The sequence below is a fragment of the Oreochromis aureus genome, linkage group 1 (assembly GCF_013358895.1).
Source record: "Oreochromis aureus strain Israel breed Guangdong linkage group 1, ZZ_aureus, whole genome shotgun sequence".
NCBI lineage: Eukaryota > Metazoa > Chordata > Actinopteri > Cichliformes > Cichlidae > Oreochromis > Oreochromis aureus.
The window spans coordinates 18,952,726-18,970,792 of NC_052942.1; the positions used below are offsets into that span (position 1 = coordinate 18,952,726).

The 18,067-nt window shown below is 40.3% G+C and overlaps 1 protein-coding gene across 3 annotated transcripts in view; it reads left to right on the forward strand.

Moving 5' to 3' along the window:
- The first annotated feature begins 1,262 nt into the window (after positions 1-1,262).
- Positions 1,263-18,067, forward strand: part of acsf3 (acyl-CoA synthetase family member 3) — a 37,977-nt gene continuing 21,172 nt past the window's right edge. The window contains exons 1-5 of one of the 3 annotated variants that reach the window (XM_039609751.1): positions 1,263-1,376; positions 3,948-4,754; positions 7,019-7,174; positions 12,822-12,976; positions 14,519-14,664. In XM_039609751.1, coding sequence (XP_039465685.1) covers positions 4,035-4,754; positions 7,019-7,174; positions 12,822-12,976; positions 14,519-14,664 — 1,177 coding nt within the window. In that variant the 5' untranslated portion in view covers positions 1,263-1,376; positions 3,948-4,034. Of the gene's footprint in view, positions 1,381-3,947; positions 4,755-7,018; positions 7,175-12,821; positions 12,977-14,518; positions 14,665-18,067 lie in introns of all 3 variants that reach the window. The other 2 variants (XM_031744866.2, XM_039609754.1) reach the window with 2 other exon arrangements.

The window sequence follows — 18,067 nt, forward strand, 5'->3', positions numbered from 1 at the left end:
TCTGAATGGCGCGCTGGCAGGAGGCCACCGCAGCAGAATGCCAGCCTCTGCTTACTATATACTGCATCTAACCCTCATTTTTCGCAATATAGCCAAAACCGTAACTCCTTGCGATAGCCGTGTCTCGTCGTTACATGACAAGCGTGCCTTTATTATCCTCCCCTGTTCATCCATCCCTGCATGTCACAAGTAGCTGTAAATAAATCTCTGGCTCAGATTCCCGTCCCCACATAACGCACGTCGAAGACATGGCCAACTTCCAGGAAACAAATCCAAAAACACGGGTCTTCTGCGCCTTATTTCGTTACATCAGAGACGACATTCGGTCATTTTTGAGTTGAATCCTTCGAAAATCTGGCAGCGCCATCTGCGTCAGAAAAACACTGAAGACTCCAAATTCCCTACAAATAAAGGATTCTCTGGAAATTAAATAGTTGCTGGGGTAGCATAGCATTCCCTTCAATAGCCTTTTCCCCGCGAATGGGAACGAGTGGTCTTTGCCACTATTCCTGAGAGTGGAGGGGAGCGCTGAGAAACAAAGGCTCCAGTTTTTAGGAACATGCCATCCTCGTTTGCAGTGTAGGGGGTTTGGGGAGGGAAGTGAAAACTTTTTGAACGTGTGCCATGTCTGTACCATTCTCTTATCTGAGGCCCGCGACTGCCAGCTGGCGGCTGAATGTGCCCACTTGCACTGTGATGATGAAGCCAGCCAAGCTAGTTGGCACACTGCGTGGTGGGACTGGCATGTGATCTAAAACACACACTGTGTGGAGCGGCTGCGTATACGTCCTGCTCTCCCCTCCCGTGTCCTCCTCTCTGGTGAGCAGCTTCTCCACTGGATCTGCAGGTCCTCAGTAAAGTGGGTGGAGGTTATGTCAACAACTGCCAAGCTGAGTTAATAACCAGAGGATGACAGAAAAACACAGCTCATGCTAGTTTGTTTATAATTAAGGATTTAGTTATCTGAAACTAGCTGTTTGTTGGCCCGATATTTAACTCATTTCTTATTATTGTTTTGCCCATTTAATCATCAAAATGGGAAAATTAATTGAGTTTTAAAGCAGCAGTACAGTTATCGGCAGAGACAAGATCATAGGTTTTGTGTTGCTATATCCAGCCATGCTTTGAATGTGTGATTATCATTTTATTTTATGTAAGTTTTTATTTGGTAGACTAATAAAGTAAGATCATTAAAATCATTTAAAACATTGTTCAAAGGTTATTAAAGCTGCATATTTAAAGTGTCAACCACCCTGCCGAAACTGGCTTTGTGCTGTATACTTACGAGACGGGAACTGTTTAAACCACTATTGTTTCAAACCGGACGCTTAATGCCGTGGCACTGTCCTTCACTGCAAGAAATGCCGACTGTTATTGTAGGTAAGGTGAAAGTGAAATAGTTAATAGAGAAAGGTGTAGACAGTGAAACTGGGTGTTATTTTAGGAGATATCGTTGTGTTTGTAGCCGTCAAACGCGGAGGTGTACCGTTCATGTCATGGCTGATGTCCGGTCACCTGTCCTCGCTGAATAAAGTGAAAGACAGAGACGGTCAGAGTCACCTGGACTGAACACCGTGGCGTTAAGATGAAGAGGTTATTTCTGTCAGCCTCATCATCGTCAGTCCTCCTGTAACTTCACGGTGTTGCTGTTTAAAGCTGTTTAAGTCGACAAGTGACTGAAAGATGTTAATGCTATTAAAGAGTCACGATGTTGTTAATCATTGATTAAAATAATGTTTAAAATAATAGCGCAATAACTGTTAAGTAACTATTGTAACAATGAAAGCTTATGCCATTTTAATTGAACGAATTTTAGAAAAAAACCCAGCCTGGGGGAGTCATTTCTGGTGAAGTCAAAATGCCTTCAAGTCATGAAGGCATTTTCAAGCTTTTTCTTTGTACCGGTTTCTGTGGAGCCATTTCAAATAGATATATCTAGAGAACTCCTTGAGTAATTTTAAATATTCGGTTAAATATCCGCTACTGTGACGGGATTTCAAATCTGTAGCAAAGTTCAATATAAAACACCGAGGCCTTGAAATTGAGAACACTGATTTCCACATATGAGGTGTACTCTGTACCATGAAACTATTCAAGTCATAATTTCTTGAAGATCAAATCAAAATCAGTTTTTTATGCTAATATGTCATTATTGTTGATGAATTTTCAAACATAGTTTTACAAAAAAATAGAAAAAAATATTTTTATTTTAAATTCCAGTTGTAGTTGTTATTTACTTGCATTCCTGAAAAGAAAAGAAATAGTTTTAGTGTGTGAATGTTCCATAATTTCTCTGACTTGGCTCATATATGAGCCAAGTCAAACATGAATTAGGTTTCGTATTACCTGATAAATAATAAGATATTTTTCGTCATGTTTTCTTGTTTTTATGACATTTTGTGTGATTCATTTTTTAAGCATTCTCTTTTAAAGATGTAAATATTTTGCAAGTTATTGTGAAATTCCAAAAATATAAAATCACCTAAAAAAAAATCTAGAAAGGCTTTTGTCTTGTAGTAACATATCTAAAACTTGTGGTGGTCTTCTGCCCCCCTTCCCATAAATAATTTTTCAAAAGATTCATATGTTTAGTTTAATATTAGTTTAATTCATATGTTCAGGCAGCATTCATGATCCCAGAGTGTATATTCTTGTAGCTTAAAGTATTTGGTCAGCTGACATGGAATGACCCATAAAACATTAACTATATAGAGTACAAAGGTTAGTGTTCATTGTGTGTTTGTCTGAGACTGCTGTGTGAATGAGATGGGTCCTTTATGAGTTATATTCTTTGCATTGCCACCACCCTCTCTTGGACGTTGTAGTCCCTGCTGTTACTGCTTGACCATGTGGTGAAGCAACCTGTCAGAAAGCTCTGAGTGGTGCCCCAGTACAAGTCCCTGAGGATTAAAGGCCTCAGGACAAAAGTCATTCAGAGCTTTTTAATAAGAGTGGTTGTGTTACTAGCCCCAGGTATTTGAAATTGTCCAGCGTCTGCGGTTTCACAGCATGTTTTTCAGTACTCGTTTTGAAATAATAAATTCATAAATTTATCTCACAAAATGGGTCAAAACTTCTCAGTTAAAGCATTTTTTATTTATTCACAACATTTTACACGTCAAACCAACACCATTTGTCACTGTCTGATAGTGTCTGAGGCTGATGTCACTGTCACAGTTCTTGCACGCTACAATATTAAATAGCATTGTCTATGCTTAGATACTAAGGTTGCGGACACACTATCTAACACAGCGTGCTTGTTTACTGTAAATACCAGGCTGATAAGAAATCTCAGTGCAGCCAGTGTAAAAATGCCACGTTAAAATGTCAGCCAACACAGTGAAAAAAGCCCCGTTTCTCTGACAACAACCGATCCAACTGCCTAATTAATGATCTGAAGAAAATGTCGATGTCTCACTAAAAATTTCATTATCATCATTCACGGGTTCAACTTCTTATACGCTGGTGACAGATGTGCTAAAGTCCTGTGTGTTTTTTGAGTGATGCCACATGGTCTCACTCCCTTTCTTCCTCTACCCCAGATGTGTTCTGCTACCAAACTTTGGCACCGAGTGAAACGGTGCTCAGTAGTACTGATTCAGCCAGTGCCTCTCAGCCAGTGCCTCTCAGTATCTCTGAGTGATTCCTGTAATTATTTTGGAAATAATATATGAAAAATTCAAACACTGGTGGAACCAGATCATCTTCTTTGTTGCTTAATTTAACAGTTATTTATTTTATCAAGCTGACCACATCAGTACGCTTGTTTTGTATTCGTAACCATCAACCAGCAGATCTAAAAAAAAACAAAACTAGTCGTTAATCAGGTGGTTAATTGTCACAGAAAGAATCCCTGGTGATCAAAGTTAATCATACAGATTTGGCTTTATGACTTTGTGTGTTGCTTCATCAAACTAAGCGCAAATGTTTTTCACTTCAACCCACAGATATTCATATGAGCAGATGTAAGATACTGATGATGGAGCCGTAATGAGCTTCTAACTGTGGAGAGTATAAACAACTAAAAGTCAAACATGCTGCCAGGATGTATAACCGCTGCTTGCCACTATTTAAAGTGGACTTTGCCTCACTGGAAACCTGCCTTTTCCTTAACTTATTGTCCATTAGAGCCAGGGCAATGGATTTTAAGACAGACAGGTCTGAGAAGGGCTCATAGCTGGACTACAGCACCTTCATCGAGGCTAAACCAGAAGCCGGTCTTTGCCAGAGCTCCAGTGTATGGAGAAAAGCTTGGAATCATAGACAGCAGTGGTAACCACAGCTACAAGCAGCTGTACTGCCGCAGTTTAGGTCTTGCAAATAGAATCGGTACAGCTCTGAGCTCAGACTTTGGAGGTCTGGAAGGAAAACGCGTCTCCTTCCTGTGTGCTAATGACGCCTCCTATACAGTAGCACAGTGGGCCACTTGGATGAGTGGTGGGACGGCGGTGCCACTCTACCGAAAACACCCATCGGCAGAACTGGAGTACATCATTTCTGATTCCCAGACTTCGCTGCTGCTGGCAGCGGACCCCTACACTGAAACCCTCGAGCCTCTGGCACAGAAGCTCGGGCTGCCGTGCCTGAAGCTGCCCCCTACTTCTGACCTGGATGCTTTATGTGAGGAAGGCGCACAAGAGAAAGAGACAGTCATCACTGACTGGGCTGATCGACCAGCTATGATCATCTACACCAGTGGAACAACAGGGCGACCCAAAGGGGTTCTGCATACACACAGCAGCATCCAAGCTATGGTAAATTATGTCTAATAATTACACTGGAGCCAAAGTAGAGTAGAGTAAAGCTATTAGATATTTTTTTTATCATAGGGTAATGGGTCCTGGGTCTCTTAAATTAGACCTTTTAACGGTGCATTCATGGTTTGCTGCAAGCTATGTTAATGTACAACTAAAACAGCTTATTTATTAAATGTTTAGATGGTTTTATTTGTGTTCTTCTAATGTATAAGTCCTTAATAACAGTATTTAATACAAAATAAGTCCTATCTTCTTGTAAGATTTCATAATTGTTGCTTGGAAAGATTACTCTTTTTAGGAGTGAAGGTTTTTGCTGGATTTCTGTGTACATTTTTTTTCTTTAGTGAAGTCAGTTTTATTTATACAACTGAAAATTTGTCATTTTAAACAAAGAAAGGGTTAATTAAGCTTCATTTAGTGGGAAAAAAATACATTTGACGGAAGACCTGACGAATAATTTTGTTTGGCATTAAACTGCAGAAGTGCATCTGTTTAAATCATTTGATGTTTTGGCCATGAATGTGACTTCATAGAAAAGAAAAGTTCCTTTGCAGGTGGGCAGACGTGAAGGTAAAGTTCTGTTTGCGTTATTTTGTACAGGCAATCAGATTCAGTGTTCTACATGCATGTTGGTGATGCTCATGTACACGAATGTCAGAATTAATTTAATGAATCAAAGAGTCAAAACACAAGCCAGCAGCCATGTACGACCAGGAGACATCTTTTGTTTTTTGCCCTGATGGCATTTAGTACTCTGACACTGTTCATGACGCTCATCTCTTTAAATACCATTATGCACAATATTGTGGACATAGCGCACCTTAATAATCACATTCACTGCAGGCATTTTTTTTTTAAAAACTGACGTTACCCCTCAAAAAATAAAAAAAACAAAAACCAGACAGACTCACTTAATCATTCACTCACTCAGTTTTCCAGACCGACCAGATTCAAGCGAAGTTCTGCCTCCTTTTAGAGTGATTTAATTTTCCACACTGCCAGGCATGTAGGTCAGTTTCACTTAAAATTGCACAGAAAAACTTCAGGAGATCTTTAATGGCATAAATTAGTGATTATTCAGGAAGCACAATGGGGAAAAAACGAGGATGATGCTAATCAGGGAATATGTCTCCTGGGGGTGTCTAAACAGTTCTTTAATTTAAGAAAAAAATCATAGATACAGTTTATAGATCTGCATGTGTTAGTTTTGTGATGTTCTCACTGAGATTTGTGTCAATATAACCAATAATAAATAAGCTGAATAAGAAGTTAGATGTTTTTTAACATCAAAGGATATTTAAGTCTTGGTGGTGGTTTCACAACGTTTAGACCTTGAAATATTTTAACAAAATTAATAAGTAATAATACTTTTAGCTGTGGCATAGTTTAAAAATGACTTGTGTGTATTGTTTACATGACTGTGGCCATTTCTATTTGTGGTCATCTGTGGTGATGTGCATAGACAACAATTATAAAATTGTGTCAGTATCAAAGAACTTATGGACCTAACTGTAAATGTTGGACTTGCACTGATGTTTAAGCTACCCTTAATTAAGAGCAGCAGAGCATCGATGATAAACTTTAGAATTTGTTGTTCTTTTTTGTGTTTTGTTTGCCCAGCACAGAGGGAGAGATTACTGTTGATCAGGTGTATACAGATTTCTACACCAGCAGGCACTTAGAGTGGAGTGGGGTTAGGTTATAATGATTTTTAGTATTATTGTGCTTTTTGGCTGTAACCAGGCTCACAGGGATCTCTTGACTTTGTCAGACCTCATACGTGCACAAGTGGAAATTAGCTACGTGCCAAAAGTTCAGCAGGTAAACAACATTACATTAGCAAAAAATACAGTAAATCAGACGTGTAATTTTATGTTATTTTTAATAAAAATGCCTTTTTAAAAGTTATTTTTCCCAATTTTAATGCAGTAAACAAAACAAATACAATAAAAGGGATCAAGATCAAGGTTGTTAAAACACGGGGATCCTGATACTCCTGTTACTAACAGCAATGTGTATGCTGAGGATAAAACCTTTAATTTGAACCTCGCTGTTGTTGGTCTCCTCTCGTATAGCGTATTGTGACAATGGTGAAGAATTCAAATAAGTTACAAAAATCAATTTTGTCATCTGGAAGTGCACCAAACGACAGCTTAGGGGAGATCATTGTAACAAGTGTCTGTAACAGTGAAATCTGACCAAGGTAATTTATTGTAAAGACAATATGACATCCTAACAACCCACTCCCGCCCACCCCTCAGGTCCAGTGTCTGGTTTCAGAATGGGCGTGGTCCAGAGATGATGTCATCCTGCACACCTTGCCTCTCCACCACATTCATGGCGTCGTTAACAAGCTGCTGTGCCCACTCTGGGTGGGCGCCACCTGCGTCATGCTTCCCGAATTCCATCCTCAGAAGGTCAGAGATGCACTCTTCTTCTTCTTCTGTCTCTCGGCACAGTATACAGTATCTTTTATTATCCCCCATGAACAAAAGTGGCTTTTTTTAGGGTTCCATCTAACTTAATCATAAGGCAAAGACAGTTTTCAGATTGAGAGGTATTCTGTAGACAACCCTGATGGATTAAAAAAGACCATTACCTCTTTCCACATCAATCCCTCTTTCTCAGTTGGTGCTTCCCTCTCCCTTTGCTCTTTTGTTCTTGCTCCTCTCTTCTCGCTTCATCTCCTCTCCGTCTGCATCTCCCTCTCTTTCTCCCTCTCACACTGTCAAAACTAAGTGTTTGGGGCTCAGTGATGAATTGCCCTGTGTGGCTTTGTATCTGACCAATGCCGACACACGGCAGGGGCTTAAGCAGCAGATCAATCGATGAGCTGACATTGAAGGATGATAGTGCTTGTTTGGCCCTGAGAAGGGAGGGGAAGATGGGGTGCTAAGTGTGTGTATATAGGTGTAGCTGTATTGAAGTGTAAATGCACAATTTTTAATGTATGTGTGTGCCTTTCTGTTTTTTGCTCTTTTTTTCTATATGTCAGGAAGTCTACCACTTCATGACACTTAAGGTGAATGAAAAAGAAACGACCTTATAGAAAATGTGTATCTGTCAACATGGGTATTGCTAGACTAATATAGCTATCAGTATTCAACTGTTATCCCTGACCTTGTGTGCCAAACCACAAAACTCCTTCTCTCATCTTCAGAGAAAAAAAAGAGCCTTTATTCTCCTCCTCCTGAAGTTACAGTACATTGATGAAGTGATCGATCGTCTTCTATCCCCTAAGATCTCTGAAGGGTACCCTAGGCAGCAGAGGCCAGCATTGATTTTTTTTCTTCTGATTTCGCCTGGAGATAGTGACGGGAATTTTCAGTGCAGCAATTGTGATCAAGTAAATCACAGATAAGTCTTTTTCGAGTGTACTGTATTAGACTGACGGGAGCAGATAGCGTTCCTGGGTTTCAAACAGCATTGCTCGGATTTTTTTTTTCTTTTTTTAATTTATTTGATTTCTTATTGACTGCTTCGTCACAGCAACTACTCAAACGTAATATCGCTGTCATTGTTTTTCCTCAAGAGGGATGGCTAAGGCATCAATTTTTAAATTCTAACAGGCAAGGGCATTTTTTTAAGTAGCCTGATTGATGGGAATGCTGCTTGGAAATACTCACAACTGCCTGTTCTGTAATTCAAAGTGAAATTGACATTTTTAAAATAATGTTTCATACACCAGACAGATAAAGCATTTTGAATGGCTGTAAGAATCCGTATGCCACTCTGTATAGCAGGTTGCTCTCTGTTACAGTCAGCCTTCTCTAGGAAGGGTCTACTATTAGGATATGTTCGTCTTATATAAGAACTGATACAACTTATCAATGTCAATGTCAGGAACTCTTATTGATTGTGCTCTTTATAGCAAAACTGCTAATTCAGACATACTGGCAACCTGAACGCTGATGTTTTTCACCTCTGCTTCACACGAAGCATTTGCGACAGTGATAATGTGACACTGCTGTCAAGGACTGTGGTAATCTGCCTACAGCTGAAGCTATTATCCACGAGGAATATAAAAAAGCTGTTTTTAGGAAACAGCAAACACTAAGTAAAAACTTAGCTAACTACATAGCTGATACTACTACAGGGAGTGCAAAATTATTAGGCAAATGAGTATTTTGTCCACATCATCCTCTTCATGCATGTTGTCTTACTCCAAGCTGTATAGGCTCGAAAGCCTACTACCAATTAAGCATATTAGGTGATGTGCATCTCTGTAATGAGAAGGGGTGTGGTCTAATGACATCAACACCCTATATCAGGTGTGCATAATTATTAGGCAACTTCCTTTCCTTTGGCAAAATGGGTCAAAAGAAGGACTTGACAGGCTCAGAAAAGTCAAAAATAGTGAGATATCTTGCAGAGGGATGCAGCAGTCTTAAAATTGCAAAGCTTCTGAAGCGTGATCATCGAACAATCAAGCGTTTCATTCAAAATAGTCAACAGGGTCGCAAGAAGCGTGTGGAAAAACCAAGGCGCAAAATAACTGCCCATGAACTGAGAAAAGTCAAGCGTGCAGCTGCCAAGATGCCACTTGCCACCAGTTTGGCCATATTTCAGAGCTGCAACATCACTGGAGTGCCCAAAAGCACAAGGTGTGCAATACTCAGAGACATGGCCAAGGTAAGAAAGGCTGAAAGGCGACCACCACTGAACAAGACACACAAGCTGAAACGTCAAGACTGGGCCAAGAAATATCTCAAGACTGATTTTTCTAAGGTTTTATGGACTGATGAAATGAGAGTGAGTCTTGATGGGCCAGATGGATGGGCCCGTGGCTGGATTGGTAAAGGGCAGAGAGCTCCAGTCCGACTCAGACGCCAGCAAGGTGGAGGTGGAGTACTGGTTTGGGCTGGTATCATCAAAGATGAGCTTGTGGGGCCTTTTCGGGTTGAGGATGGAGTCAAGCTCAACTCCCAGTCCTACTGCCAGTTTCTGGAAGACACCTTCTTCAAGCAGTGGTACAGGAAGAAGTCTGCATCCTTCAAGAAAAAAACATGATTTTCATGCAGGACAATGCTCCATCACACGTGTCCAAGTACTCCACAGCATGGCTGGCAAGAAAGGGTATAAAAGAAGAAAAACTAATGACATGGCCTCCTTGTTCACCTGATCTGAACCCCATTGAGAACCTGTGGTCCATCATCAAATGTGAGATTTACAAGGAGGGAAAACAGTACACCTCTCTGAACAGTGTCTGGGAGGCTGTGGTTGCTGCTGCACGCAATGTTGATGGTGAACAGATCAAAACACTGACAGAATCCATGGATGGCAGGCTTTTGAGTGTCCTTGCAAAGAAAGGTGGCTATATTGGTCGCTGATTTGTTTTTGTTTTGTTTTTGAATGTCAGAAATGTATATTTGGGAATGTGGAGATGTTATATTGGTTTCACTGGTAAAATAAATAATTGAAATGGGTATATATTTGTTTTTGTTAAGTTGCCTAATAATTATGCACAGTAATAGTCACCTGCACACACAGATATCCCCTAAAATAGCTAAAACTAAAAACAAACTAAAAACTACTTCCAAAAACATTCAGCTTTGATATTAATGAGTTTTTTGGGTTCATTGAGAACATGGTTGTTGTTCAATAATAAAATTATTCCTCAAAAATACAACTTGCCTAATAATTCTGCACTCCCTGTATGTTAATGACTTGGCTATTAAAACAAGGTCTACTCCACTGTAAGGTCAGGGAAACACTCGAACATTAAAACTGGTGCACTGCCACCACATTTACACACTGCCTCTTTACAGGTAGTTTAAAACACCTTTTTACACTGAATTTTTAAAGAATTAAGCAAGTTTTTTTTAAACCCTTCCAAACAGGTCATACAGCACAGTACATACACTGTACTCTCATAAACTTTAATATTTAACATGCTAACTGATGCCTGTAGAGCCTGAGATGTAGCTCTTGGGTTATTTGAAGTTTCTGTGAGCACTGGGGTGAATTTGCTAGGACATCCACTCCTTTTTTCTGCAGGTTGTTTAGAAATGTCTTTAAAACTCTTCCCAGTTTGATGGGCAGCAACATTTGCTTCTCTAAGATCACTGCTGATGTCTTCCCACCTTGGCATTGTGTTAACACACACCTGAATGCTCCAGACCAGCAAGCTGCCAAAATTTCTGCTTAATCAAGTGCATTTGATTAGCAGCATCTGGCTGCTACTTACGCTCTTAATTCCTGTGGTTTTGTAAGGCTGTGCTTAGTTTTTCGCACACTGATTCTGCTGTTTGGTTTAGTTAAAAAAAAAAAAAAAATGAAACAGTGTAAGATCACATAAGGACCAGATTATTTTTAATTTTTTCCCAGTACGTAAAACTTTAAAACTGAAAGACATGTTTTTTACTGAGACCAACGAGCTGAGTGAACTTACCTGACAGTTTTTAGGAATCAGCACTGCTGGCACATTGACATTCAACAATCGGGCCTTCTCGGGAAGAACTGTATTCGGGTCTTACGTTGAGTGCAGGGCACATGAAGTTGTTTAGGATGCAGGCCATAGCTCTCGGTTCTCACCGCATCCTGTCCCCTAGGTGGAGGCCAGCTCTTTGACGGACATAAATTGCCTTCCTCTCCCGCCTAGAGTGGGCTTGGTGGGAGCGCTTCACTGCACTTGATAGACACCACCCAGTATGGTCAGGGCACGCTCAACTAATCATCCTTTTCTCTCTTCAAACTTTTATTCTGTATCTCTTCACGTGAACCGCAGGTTGCTTGCAATTTTCAGATCGGCCTGTAACGCTATTCTGGGAAACTGGATTGGGATTTGATTAAATTGTACTGTTGGCATATCTTAATCATCTGAGCTGTATTTGTCTGTGTGTTTGACTTGTGTTTTTATTAGAGGCAGAGGAAGTGATAGGAAGATAATTTAGTGGATAATAGATTGGGTGAGTCTGTGATGTGAGGGTCACACAAAAGAGAAGTGGAAGGAAGAGTTTAGAAATTGCTGGCACATTAAGAAGGATGTGGTGTTACTTCAGGTGAGCGCAATGATGGGAGAGAGTGCATTTTTCTGTGTGTGAGTATGTGTGTAGGTGTGTGTGCGTGTCTGACAGAGAGAGAGAGAGAGACTGCAGAGGCAGTGAAGCAGGAAATTACGAAATGGAGAGAGAAGGTAAGTGAATGTGAGATGGGGGGTGAGAGACGAGGAGGGGGGGAGAGAGATGAAGGGAGGATGTGGGGTCAGAGATGAAAGTAGAGAGTGAAAACGGAGCACTTGGAAAATAGAGGCAGAATGAATGAAGAAGAAGTGAGATCGAGTAGACTGAGAGGAGAGACAGCTTGGAGGGGGGCACTGGTGGTGGGTGGGGGAGCGGGGGTGGGGGGAGTGACTTAGAGAAGCCGTCGTTCACCTTCATTTAATTCATGCTGTCGTGCCATCCTTCTGCCGTCTACTGCAATGTACCCAGACTCTATGTGTGAGCGTGTGTGAGGAATGAGGTTGAGTGGGCGGGGCTGGGTGTGTAAAATGACTTTGTCCTTGAACAAGTGAGTTTATGTGATTTTCATACAGTATGTTTAGATGTGCATGTAGTTGGCGACACATGTTTGCGTCCATTAGTGCCCGCCTGTGTTGAAGGCGGCACGTCTGACGCAGCTGAGGATGAGAGCGGCTCCTTTTGTGGCAGTCGAAAAGCACATTTGTCAAAAGTAGCTGCACACAAGGTCTTTTAACTGGCCGGCAATACCGCTCTAGTCCGGGGCAGCCGGCTATTTTCTTCCTTCTGACCTTTACAAAACTGGGCATTTTTTGCTTGTCTTTTTTTCTGCGTTATGTTGACAGGTTTAATATGAGGCTGCTGTCTGGACTTTACTCTGCCATTTACATCAAATAAATTAAAAAAATGTCACTTTTTTCCCTCTAAAACTAATGGAATGAATCTGGATTTAATAATTTAGTCTGCAATGCCCCACCGTTAGATATACTGCTTTTATTTTCCTTATCTCTCCTCCTCCTTCCTTCTTCAGTTATGTGTTGTGCTTATCTCTCTCTCTCTCTCTCTCTCTCTCTCTCTCTCTCTCTCTCTCTCACTCCCCCCACAGGTGTGGGAGATGCTGTTGAGCTCCAAGGCTCCCATGGTTAATGTGTTCATGGCCGTGCCAACTATTTACTCTAAGCTGATCCAGTACTATGATCAGCACTTCACACAGCCTCATGTGAAGGACTTTGTCAAAGCAGTCTGCAAAGAGAGAATAAGGTACTGCTTGTGGAATCTGTGCCACAAGATTTTACTCACAAGCAGCTGTATTTGTGAATACTTCCATGTACGTATGAGTACATATTGATTGGTGGCAAAATGGTTAAGAACAGAGCAAATATAATGTAGCACTGAATGGTTTAATGCAGGGTTGTTATGCAGTGTTTCCTAAATGTCCTTTTCACAGGGATATATAGAGCTTAATTAAAGTTAATATTAATGCATTTTGGCATCAGTTGGGAGATTATCACCTTTTTTAATCACCCAGTAGTTGGATGCTTTAGGCAATTTAAAGAGGAAATTTAATGTTGCTATGGAGTTCGTTCATTTTGGGCTCTTCATCATTCCTGTTAGTATTTATGTATGTGCAGACAGCCGTGTCCAGATGACTTTGATGGAGTATTTTTGGTGAAAGCTCCTTCAACTTGAAGCCTTGACTTTACCTGTCAGAGCAGGATATGACAGCACAAACGTTTGAGTTTGGCTATAAGCCAGTCTCTGGGCTCCTGAGTAAAACATCTGTATGTTAGTAGCTCAGCTAACTGACAGATACATTAGTGATTAGCTATTGGGCCCGTTGACCATCACCGTATCCTGGCAGTGTTTTCGGTTCACATTCAAAGAAGACAAAAAAGCAAAATTGGAAAATAAAGTTCATTTATGAGACAAATTGAAGTTTTACAGGACTTAAAATACCTCAGCAAGTTCTGTGTAACAATGACTGATGCAGCTCCAGCTGTTGACCGTAAAGGTGTCTAAACCAAATCTGTGCATCAAACCACAGTTAACAATTTCGGCTGCTTTTGGAGCAACAACATGTACTTGTCCAACTCACCTCTCTTGCCATCTTTGCTCCTTTTACGCCACAAAAGTTTTACAACTTTAACCGAGCTGAAAACCACATGAAGGTGTGGTTGACGTGTCAGACTGCGCACCTCACCAGAAGTGTTGAAGTGTTCAAACCTAAAGCAAAGTCAGTCCTAAGAAGAATTAAGCTTGTTAAGTATATTTTGGCCCAAAGTCTGAGACACTTGTAGTTCTTTTCATTTGTATTTCATTTGTCACCTTTCTGTGCGTATGTACTCATGGCATGCGTTATTATTACACTATTATGTTTTATTGCTACTTGATAATCTTTTGACCTTTGTGGATGGTGTATTAATGTCATACCACATTTCCAGTACACGTTTTGCTTCTTAATAATTTTCACTGCCACAGTTTTTTTTACAAGTGTGTGCAGCGTCTGTGTTTTTATTTTGCTTCCTTTGTGCTGCCAATCATCTCTCCCATGCTGCACTCTGTATATTTTTCATAAACAGTCTGCAGTTTATAGAATACTGTAAGGCACAACCCTATGCTTACTGACTCTCACAAATCAGGTCCTTGGAGATGTGTAAGAAGATGCACAAAAATTGATGTTTCTAATTAGCAAACAATTAGACATTTACATGTTTCACACAGGTTTTCCAGGCAAAATATAAACTGCAAATGTGTTTTTTGGCACCTGGAGTGCGTCCCTCATGCCCGTCCCTTTCTCCCCAGGCTGATGGTTTCAGGCTCGGCTGCTCTCCCGCTTCCCACTCTGCAGCGCTGGGAGGAGATTACCGGGCACACACTCCTCGAACGCTACGGCATGACTGAGATCGGCATGGCGCTGTCCAACCCTCTCAAGGGCCCACGCGTCCCAGGTTGAACTAAGTGGATGCACTTGTACACTCACACCTTACATACATATGAGTAAAGAAAGAATATTTTTTACATGTGTATGTGTGTTACTTATCTTAAAAAGGGAAGTCATGGGGTCATTAGTTAACTTTCCGGCAAAGTATTTCACAAAAGGTCAGCAACTTGCTGCGCGTTGCTTAACTTTGTACCACTATCTTCTTATCTGCCACGTGTCACTGTTGCAGAGTTTTGTAAACAATGGTTGGAGCCACTCAGCTAGATAAACTTGCATTACACCATTTTCAGCTTCATCCAAAAATGTGTATTCTGAATTATCTTCTAAAAAATTGTCTAGAATGTCAAAGTCAGTACCGGACACATGTATAGTTTGGGCGCCAGCTGCGTATGGTGAGTTGTTTTTTCAAACTCCTTTATCCCTTTGCATAATGATAAAGTTGTGAAACCTCAGGTGTCAAAATACTAACTTGATAATAAAATGCAGGTCTTTGTGCTCTTCCAAGCAAAATGTGGTCAGGTTGCAAACCAGCTGCTGAAGCAATGGCAGGAAATGAAGCCATACAGATAACCTCTTAAAGATCGGTTTGGCATCTGATTATCAGCATTTGTCTCAGGCTTGAAACCCCTTAATGACAAACCAATGGCAACATTTTCTGCTCTCTTTTTAAATCAGGCCAAACCTCGATCAGTTTGTCATTTGGTGCATTTATCTTTTGGTGCCAAATACTGAGATACTGTACAGCATAACTAGCCCAAGCATACTGCCATCAGTGTGTCTGTCAGTCACAGTTTCACTGATGAGGAATGTTTGATTGGTTGGCAGTCAACCCCTCTGATGGCTGAAGGTTGCCTTTGTGACTGTGGATGTTGTTCTCTTCTAAAATGAATGTCTCAGATTTGTAGGAAAGAGGGTAATTATCTTTTTTCCCTGTGTGTAGTAATTAAGCTCTACATTGAGTTGACATTGCTGTTTATAATTTGGTAACGTATGATTATCAATCAACAAACTTGCAATCACTGATTTCTGCCACTCTATGTTAAAAGTATACACATATATATGTTAGAAATCTGTATCCTGGAAACATAGAAAGGCAGTGTGGTTTAACAGAACGACATAAAATAATAATAATTTAAAAAGCAAACCTTGCTTAATTGAGCCAGTGTTCCTGGTTCATAGTACACTTTGAAAATGCTCTCAAAAATGTTGTTCTTCTTCACGTATAATCCAAAAACCTCTGATGTTGCTCGACCCTCCCTCATCAGTTTGAGTGAGTACTTCAACTTCACGTGTTGTGCTTTAATCAAAGGTAGTTGTCTCTGGCGTGATGTCAGGTAAAACCCCATGATCCCAACTACACCTCCCTCACACACGCAAAAACAAAAGCAAGGTCTGAAAATGAGGTCAGAGTAGTGGCGGCTGCTATCTTCTCCTGTCATCCCCTCTTCCTCTCTCTCTCTCTCTCTCTCTCTCTCTTTCCCTCTCTTTCTCTTCCACCTTCTTCTTCCTTTCCTGTTCCCCAGACAACACTTCCTCTTACAGGTAGAGCTAATTAGCTTGCAAGTGGATTTGGTAATCCTCTGCCTGCCTGTTTTGTCAGTGTATTGTTTTGTTTGTTGCTCACTGAATGTTTGGCATGAACCGAGCAGGCTGCGTTCGACTCCTCTCAGGTGATTATTAAGAATGGCTTCAAGAGGTCTGTGTTTCTATTGATGTTTCCTCTCAGCATTTGTGTAAGTCTGTGTGTACGTCTGCCTGTATGTGTGTGTGTGTGTGTGTGTATGCGTATGACGGTGTGAGCACATGTAGGCACGAGGCTGCGCCTGTTTGAGTCGGCGTGTTCCTATCTTGCCTTTTAAGTAGGTTAAAATGGATCAATAGCAACCACAGGAAACACTCTCAGAAGAGCAGTGGAGTGGTATCTCTCTTTCACTCTCACCTTCTTCTCTTTCTCACCCCCCCGCCCCACAGCAGCTAAACAGATGACATTTCAGCTCTTAATACACCTTATTGACAGCGGTTTCATTAATAATTCTCTCCTGTATTTAGGCCATGTAACTATCCTGATTTCGCTGTGGTGCTTACACTTTTGGAGCTTTCCGTATTAACAAAGCTGAGTGTCTTTCTAGGTCATATTGCCCTTCCTGAGATGTAAACATATGAGATTAGTTCATCCTCATTTTTTTTTCCATCTTATTATTATCTCACGCTGCTGCCCCTTTCATCTCTTTGATTCTTTTTTGTCCCACTTTTCAGGCTTTTTTTTCCTGTATTTTCACAGAGAAAGTGTAGATACGGCAGTTGTTCTTAGCTTTTCCTCACCTTAAAAAGCCAAAACAAAAGCTCTCACACCCCAGCCTTTTTTATCAATCATTTTCAGTTTTAGTGAATTAAGGGTAATCGTGCTAGCATGTGAAAACTTTTATTTTAATACACTATTCACCCATGACCATAAATCGGATAAGTAGTTAGAAAAATGGATGAAATGATGATAAATAAGATGTAGTAGGATTCTCATTCTACCTGTGTAAGAAGTACAGAGTTACTTCACTTGAAGACATTTTCAAGGACAAAACGGATCTTGAGATAAGGAATTAAATTTAAATTTAGATGCTATTATTAGATACCGCTGCAATAATGTGATTACACTTAATAGGTTCAAATGGTGTACTTTTTCAGTGTTATAATTGCCTTTGGTGGGGGACGGATTACAAAGTGTGGGTTGGTGTGACTTTTTCCAAGCCAAAGTTCATACAGTTTGAATTGAAAGAATCCTTCAAAACCTGACGGTCTTTTTATTGGGCAAATGTTTGTCTGCAAAATGACATAAAATATTCAGGTTATTTAATTTATTTATATAACACTAAATACCAGCTAAACCAGGCTATAAAATAAAATATAGGTGCAAATATTAATGCACAGAGAAGACCAATGAGAATTTTTTTGTGCTTTAATTATTTGACTCGTCAGGTGTCACTTGCACACACACATACAGTATATGGAGACAGCAGGTGATGTCAGGAAATGTGGGAATCCTTTTTTTAGTAACATAGTTTTCTCTTAAACTTTACTGCACCTCACAGTTATGAACACTGGATATTTTAACACAGACTTCTTACTGTATTTTAATACTTGTCAGCTCAGTTATAACATTTCATGCTGCTGTGCTTTATTAATAAAACATGTCAAGCGCTCAGCAGTAAATTAGACTGAAGGACTGAATCCTGCTGTACCCTTGAGTCCTTGTTTTTTCTCTTTGTTTCTTTTTTTTTGGAGGCTTCAGAAACAGGTTTAAAGTGCAAACAAACACCTAAAAACAGTTCTATTACTTGAAATTTACTTGACGTTTGTGAAAACGGCTGCATCAGGCATTGCCCAGAAATCCCCATTACTGTCCGTGTAAGCTGGTT